An 8,211-nucleotide genomic window follows, 5' to 3' on the forward strand; every position below is an offset into this window, starting at 1 on the left:
GACGATGAAGAAACGAAGAATGCAAATCAACGTAGGGTTTCGGTTTTTAAGGAAGTGGCTGGGGGCTGCTAATCGGATTTGTAACTGTAACCGTCGGATTTTTACTAAATCTAATCGGGTTTCGGTTAAATATATGTGGATATTCGCTTTCTAGTATGCTTTTTACAAATTACAATTTAAAGGTGGAATTAGAAAGTAGATAATTTTAATGAAATTATTCATCTTTATTAGTTTATTATCGTCAAAAATATTTTATATTAAAAAATATCAAAATAGGATATCTCATTTTATTTCCTATTATCAAAAATCCTTTATTGATTTTAATTAAATTATTATAATATATAATGATTTCGTCATAAATAATTTTAATTAAATTATTTAATATTATAATATTTTTAGTCAAAATTATAAAAATAAAAAGATAAAAGATTTTTTAAAAATAGGATAAAATATTTTCTTTTTTTAATGTGTGATATTATTTTGACAATGGTAAAAAAATAAAAGCAATCTCGAGGATTAATCGGACACTTCATTGTATAGAAACAGATAAGAGCAGCAAATTTGAAGAAGAGGACAAGAAAAAGAATTGGTGAAGTCAGGCAATACCCTCCTGTGTCGTGATCAATTGTAATTTCTCGATTTACCTTCTCATAAATAATCATGATGTCGATCGTGTGGAACCGCTAAGGTGATGAATTTCATCTTTATGCAGAAGATAAGAGCATCTTTTCTGTAGAAGAAAAGAAAAGATAAGATAAGAACATCTTTAAAAAAATCACTAAATAAGGTTGGTAAATCATAAATGATAGATACTTAATGCAATAATATTTGAAGTCTTAATAGTTTTTATAATTATAATGATCTATAAAATTCAGACGTAAATATATAAAATAATATTTATAATCTATTCATAAATTTAATTTTTATATGAATAATGAATAATCTGATTGATATTGTGAATTTTTTTCTAAATCATTAAGGTGTCTTATTGTATCTAATTCCACTATTCAATAATTATTTAATTATCCTTTAATACTATTTAATATTATTATTTATTATTTAATTTTTAAATTAGTCGAATGCAGTGTAATAATTAAGATATAACTGTTATAATATGAATAAAAATGATAAAAATTTCTGTTATATCTATTCGATTAATTTAAAATATAGATAAAAATAATAATATAAAATAATATTGAAGAATATTGAAACAATCATGTACGATCGAATTATAGAATGAAATGTTATTTTAATGACTTTCGGACATAGGTGAGTTGATTATGATGAAGTAGATTTATAGAAGACGATAAGGGTTTGAATCTCGACGAAGCCGAGTATTAATACTCTGCTCTATTGTGATCAATTGTAATTTTTCAATTTATTTCCTTACAGATGATCTTGGGATCGGATCGCTAAAGACTGTTAGGGTGACGGATTCCACCTTTTATAGAAGAAATATTATTTTAATGAAATAAATTAAAATTTAAAAACAAGGAGACTTTTTTGTTGTCTTTTATTCAATTATATTTGTCAAAATTAGTTGGACGACACGTAAATGACCAGAGAAATATAAGGGGGTATTTGATTTGAAAATTTTTTTTCTATTTTTTAATTTTTAATTTTAATTTTAATTTTAATTTTTTATTTTCTGATCTAGTATTTAGAAAATAAAAAATGTGTGTGCTTTCGTATACTATTTTTTATTTTTTTAAAGAAAATTAAAAAATGTATTTGATTTGTTAATATAAAAAATTATAAATAAAATAATTTTTTTAATAAAAAAGATCATTTTATCCATGAAAAAAAAAATCATACAAGAAGTAGATCAAATCTAACTTTCTAATATGCAATATAAAAAAATACCTTACCACCATTCATCGAAAAGGATCGCGTGTAGGGGAGGTTGCGACATTGGGGAGAAAAGGAGTTGTGCGATGAGGTTGTAGCGTTAGGCGAGAAAAAGGGTTGTGTGATAAGGTTGCAGCGTCGAAGAGAAATTTAAAATTGTGCGATCAAGATTAGGGCGTGTGGAATTACTATAATCGTATTTTTGTATTTTCTATTTGTCAGTCGTAGTTTTCATTTTCCACGGAAAATAATATTTTATTATTTTCTATTTTATTAGAAAATAACTTTTTATTTTTCCAAGAATCAAATTGAAAATACAAAATAAACAAATAATTTTTAAAAAATAAAAAATAAAAACAAAAAAAAGACCAAACTAAATGCTACCTAAATAACTTATCGTTTCAAAAACATTTTCAATTAAATAATTTATTTTTTAGTATAATCATAAATTAAATCAGCAGATGGAATCCGCCCTTAATGATCTCACATAATCGATTTTATAATAATGGTCTCACATAATCGATTCCATAATTATATACGAAGAGATAAATCAAAAAGTTACAATTTCATTAAAATTTAATTAAAATTTATTCTTATCCGTTTCAATAAATTTGTACATCGTAACCAACTCAATTATACTAGATTTCCGATAAAATGGAACCACAGGTTCTCGCATCATCCGCCGTCCATGGAGGCACGGCGATCCTCGCCGCACCTCTTGGCTTCCTGCCTGAATCGAGATGATAAGAGAGATCTCGGTTCACATAAATTCTGTGGTGGATCTCATAAATCCACCTCAACTGCGATGAACTACTTTCGTCTTCTTTGGAGGGTAAAACCCCCTCGACCTCGCCTTTTCTCCACATTTTTTAGCTCAAGCATCGCTTATCCTACCCCAAGGGCGACTTGCTGCAGAAAAAAGGTGGCTTTTTTGCGCTCGGATTCGGAGAATTTTTTAATTTTGTTGAGCTCATTGAAGGATGCTGTCACTGACGTGCCCGAGCGTGGATCTTAGTCAGAGCGGCTGCTTGGGGCGGCAGCGCGTGCGACCTCTGTGGAGGTCGAGAGCGGCACGCAGCGTAGGTGCTCGGTGCATGGTCTCGACGACCCAAGATGGTATTTTTATGCGTTTGCTTGGTTGATTTCGATGCTATTCGATGGCGACTAGAGTTTTTCTTGATGCTGTGATCGTGTTGAGCTTGTAGTAGATGTCCGGAGCGGCGGAGTGGCCACGAGCGTGAAGCCTGCGGTGTCTAGCAGTGGCTCTATCCAAGTTTCTTCTTTGCTTGAAGTGGTTTCTGCTGACATAAAGAGGCTAAATGAGAACCTAAAGGCGGTGAGTCTCCCGAATTTAAATTTTATGAACCTGCAATTGCTATTTGCCTCTTGTTAAGGAATTGTTGTTGGAGCTTTAGATTGGCAGTGCTACTGTTACTATCATTTTCAGGTAGATCAAATGTTTGCCGAAATTTTTATGAGCAATATTCTTTGAATAGTTTCCAACATAAAGACATCAAAAACTAATGCATGATGTGTAAGTTAGTCTTGTTTGTTGACTGCTGGAGCAAGATGTTAAAAGTCATTTTTATGATTTAGTTTTGTTCGATAGACTTAATATTTCCTTTAGATGTTTTTACTTATCATAGCCCAAACACTTTTTTTGATAAATTTATACATTTAGTCTAAATTTTCAACTAATCTTGCCTTATCAACTAGTAACCATGTTTGTTGTTGATAAGCCAGCTGCACCATATGGCGTGTGATGTTGCTGTTAAATATTAATCAAGCTGTCCAAATCTAACCAGTAATTTGCAGGTTCTCGGTGTATCATACTTTCAGTGTTATTGGTGTATGACATGCCATGTTTATCCATTGGAGAACTGTTATGTGAATTTAAACTGAGTGACAATTCAGACAACTAAAAAAAGGTCTTAATGACCAAGTTGAAATCAAGTTGAGAGATGACTTGCTTTGTGGCAAAGTTAAATTACATTTAGATTTGTAGAAAAGGGAAGGTTAAAACATTAGATATAACAAATATTGCTTCTTGCTGCAAAAGGTTGGAATCCGCCAACCTAGCGGCCCCACACGATCGGCCCCCCGACCATCTGTGGAGAGGTAAATCACGGTGAATGCGGGACTGACCAGGGCATGGTGGCCGAGGGATTTGGAAACATGGCACAGATTGATGTTATCGCAAATGCAACCATGAGCCCTCGAACCGCCCACCTCATGCTGCAAGCACCCATGCCCTGACCAGCTGACCCCGCCCGTGGGGGCAACAAATATTGCTTCTTGTTTCCATGAAAAGGAGAGAGAGAAGGATGAATTCATTGTGGCCTTATCCTTTTATCTCAAGCACAATATGTTTAGGAGCAGCAACTTGTGGCGTAACTGGATTATGCGATCAAATCAATATAAAATTTATGAAACAACATAAAATTCAATACATGTTTTAAAAAATAATTTCATAATATAAGATTAACTGAACTCAAGGTTTATGGCAAAAAAGTTATTAACAATTTTTAAAAAATGAAGTTGCAAAGAGGTCAATTCATGTCACTCTTTTATGTATTCAGGTTATATCGTGTCGCCTCCGGATTTTATCTCTGTTAATTGTGTTTTAGATGGAGTCGTGTCGCATCATGTAATCACTATGCGTCTAATATTACCAACTCTAAGTATGTTGCTTTAGAAAGACAAAAATATATTATCTTGTCTTATGCATCAAGCAAAATCTAATCTATCTCATTGATCATCAATAGACCAACCTTGATGCTTCTCTACTGAAATAATCATAGAAAATAATTATCTTGTCTTATGCATTCCACCAAGATTAATTGATAGTACAATGCAGCTTTTAGTCCTGTCCAGTGTAGTTTTAGTTTGGAGCTACAAAATGTGAAATTGTTGATCATTTTCATTTAGTCAACACAGATATGAGCAAACTTACAGGGGCATAAACTTTGTTATTAGTAATGTCGAATCTTCTTGATTGTGAATTTGCAAATTGGGCAATGTGAGCTTATCATTCAACATTAGCTTTAGGACCATTTCTTGATTTGTATTCGGGTCATAAGTTAGAAATATTTTTCATCAACACAAATATATATACTTAGCTCCTAAAAGACATGTAAGAACCAATTTGTATGTTAAAAATTAGTAGTGTTTTTTAACACTACTTAGCTCCATGTCATCCATCTCCTTGCCTTCCTAGTCCCTCGTAGTTGGAGGCATTGTACCCAAACCGACCAACTCGACTATGTCAAGTCACCAAGCTTTGATCAAACCTAACTCAAACACTTTACTAAACACATCAAAACTACATGGTTGAACCTGACCACTTGGAAGCACCATTTCTTTGACAATATTTAAGGTCATCTCCATATGATAAATTTCAATATGAATTTATATTATGAACCTTCCAAAAACATGTTCCAGATATATTAGAGACTTTGGGTCCCCTCAAAATCCATGTGGACAGTATTCACATTTTTGCTATGACATATCTCCTTTATACAGCTATAATGATGGATATTTTATTGTTCCTAAGATATTTTTTTTCGCTTTATGGGCTCCTTCATAGATCTTAGACCCTTTTTGGCTATTTAAACAAAATTTTCATTCATATAAACTTGTCTATGTGAAATTCATTTTATTTTATTTTTTCGTCTAACACTTGAGTTTGCAATCAATTAATTAGTTTTAATCATTGGTAGTTTAACCTTGTGTAACTGGAATTAATGGTTACCAAATTAGATCTTAAAATATGGTATCCTAGTTCAGGTTATGAATTAGAATCTTGGCTTGTCTCATTGTTATTTCCCACTTGCCCTTACTCATTCATCATGGATCCACACATGCAAATCTTGTAGAACTTTGGCTTGTAGTTTCTTGTAATGTGATCCTGATTCTAGTTTAGCTCAATTGATTTCCTAACACGAAGATTTTGGGGATTAGCAAATTCTTAACAATATCATTCAGATTTCCTCATGTTAAGTTGTATGAGCTTTCTATCAACTCGTGTATATAATCTTTCATATATAAATCAGAAAACCAGTCACTTCATTTTAATTTTAATCTCTGTAACTTTGTTTGTTCATTTCTTTGCACAAAGTAATATTTCTCAATCTCAACATAAGCCTCCTTGTAGCTCATTGGTGCGGAAAATCCAGTTCTCGTATCTGCAGCGGAACAAATATTTGGTGCTGGCGGAAAGAGGCTTCGACCAGCTTTAGTCTTCCTGGTTTCAAGGGCGACTGCTCAAATAGCTGGCTTGAAGTAAGCTGTTTTATTTGTCTTATGTTCTATTAATGGTTGATAGAGAAAGTGTGACACTAAGGAAGACTTGCAAATTTTAAACAGGGAACTAACTGTCCAACATCGACGTTTGGCAGAGATAATAGAGATGATTCATACTGCAAGTCTAATACACGATGATGTCATAGACGATAGCGGGATACGTAGAGGTATACATCTTATGTAGCAACATATGAGACAATTACACAAATAAGTTGTTCATGATTGAGATCACCCAACAATCAATTTAAATCCCCAATATAGTTTAGGCTTCACTTGGTTCATTATGTTACGTGTTCCGAATTAATATCATCTTTATGTAGATAATCGTCTGAAATAGTTTCATAAGTATGAGTTGCCTAAATGATTAGGGACATGAAATTTGTTGTTCTACACAGAATGAATTTGCCTTATAACTGTTTTATTTCAGGGAAAGAAACCGTTCATCAAATTTTTGGGACTCGAGTGGCTGTTCTAGCCGGAGATTTCATGTTCGCACAATCGTCTTGGTACCTTGCAAATCTCGAAAACATTGAAGTGATAAAGCTCATTAGTCAGGTTTGTTACTTTTCTTTCTTTTGTTATTGTAATCTTCATAAGTATTATTTTGTAAAGTTGTTGTCGTGTGGTAGGTTATCAAGGACTTTGCAAGTGGTGAAATAAAACAAGCATCGAGCCTCTTCAACTGTGATGCAACTCTTGAAGACTACCTGCTCAAGAGCTACTACAAGACCGCATCTTTAGTTGCCGCAAGCTCCAAGTCTGCTTCGATATTCAGCGGTGTCGACATTGCTATATGCGAACGAATGTATGAATATGGGAAGAACCTCGGCCTTTCATTCCAAATAGTGGATGACATCTTAGATTTCACCCAATCAACAGAACAGTTAGGGAAACCTGCTTGCAGTGACTTATCAAAAGGGAATCTGACTGCCCCAGTTATTTTTGCTCTGGAAAAGGAACCGAAACTAAGGAAAATCATTGATTCCGAGTTCAATGAACATGGTTCGTTCGATGCTGCAATCGAGCTGATTCATCAAAGTGGTGGGCTCAGGAAGGCTCAAGAGCTAGCAAAGCAGAAAGCTGAAGTGGCTATCGAAATCCTAAAGTGTCTTCCTGAGAGTGAGTTCAAAAACTCTCTTGACGGGATTGTAAAATACAACCTTGAACGGATTGACTAGAAGCTCGAATTGTCGATCGTCATTGAAGTTGAGCATGAATGCAAGTTTCGAAAGACAGCCAACCACCCTCGGAAATGAATTGCTTGCTGAATTGAGATGGAATGGTCTTTATTGTTTGAGCACATAGAAGTCTTCTACATGGCTGCATAAATACTTTGATGTAACATTGAAGACATAGCCTTATTATAGAGAAGGCTGCAATGAATATAATTTAGAATTTATTCTCAAATGTATAAGGAAAATAGGTAGTGAAGTTCATATTGTAGCAAAAGGAAAATTACAGATACCTCCCTAAGGCTTTTTAATCCTCACTTGTTTGACAAACTAACAAAGAAATAAAATAAAAAACAAAGATCTTAATTTTGCTTTATAATTACTTAGAAGAGAGCTCTATGTAGAAATCGCGTCTTATATCATCCTTGCTTAATCATGCTTGTAGTCGTAAGTGGCATTGTTTAGCTCAACTTCGTCAACCACATTAGCAAGGTTCGAGACCCAATAGAGCAAGCTAAGGCAGTTCAACCTTTGTAGAGACTTCTATGCCTACAGAGGGGATCATACCTCTGTGGTTGAGCATTAAGTGCTCCCTTTCACTAATTAACATAATCTTTAGTTGTCAAAAATTGTAAGATAATTCCATCAACAGAGAACCAGTTAACAGCTGAAAGTGAATCCATACGGCATAGGTCACAACAACCATGCTTGCCTGATAAACTTGCTCTCGACATGGGAACCTTCCCATTTTTATCTAACAGGATAAGTTTGTATGTTTCTTCTCCCCAAATGGAAACAATATGCACACGCTTGTGGTGCTCTACGACTGAAAGAATCTGGAGATTATCTAATTGTCTGTTTATACTGTTTATGATTAAGCTAAGGCATT

At 33.6% G+C, this 8,211-nt stretch overlaps 1 protein-coding gene across 3 annotated transcripts; it reads left to right on the forward strand.

Annotated features, from left to right (window-relative positions):
- Positions 1–2,667: 2,667 nt before the first annotated feature.
- On the forward strand, positions 2,668–7,637 carry LOC141830434 (putative solanesyl-diphosphate synthase 3, chloroplastic). 3 transcript variants are annotated; one of them, XM_074717883.1, is made up of 7 exons: positions 2,687–2,770; positions 2,864–2,964; positions 3,054–3,184; positions 6,002–6,129; positions 6,214–6,317; positions 6,578–6,705; positions 6,780–7,636. In XM_074717883.1, the coding sequence occupies exons 2-7, from the start codon at positions 2,943–2,945 to the stop codon at positions 7,326–7,328; spliced, it is 1,062 nt and encodes a 353-aa protein (XP_074573984.1). In that variant the 5' UTR covers positions 2,687–2,770; positions 2,864–2,942; the 3' UTR covers positions 7,329–7,636. The 3 variants fall into 3 exon arrangements, with proteins under 3 accessions (XP_074573967.1, XP_074573976.1, XP_074573984.1); XM_074717866.1 differs by having other exon boundaries at positions 2,668–2,964; positions 6,780–7,637; XM_074717875.1 differs by having other exon boundaries at positions 2,668–2,964; positions 3,057–3,184.
- Positions 7,638–8,211: the final 574 nt, after the last annotated feature.

This window comes from Curcuma longa, chromosome 1 (assembly GCF_044706935.1).
Source record: "Curcuma longa cultivar G26 ecotype Majalengka, Jawa Barat chromosome 1, ITB_CL_G26_1.1, whole genome shotgun sequence".
Taxonomy (NCBI): Eukaryota; Viridiplantae; Streptophyta; class Magnoliopsida; order Zingiberales; family Zingiberaceae; genus Curcuma; species Curcuma longa.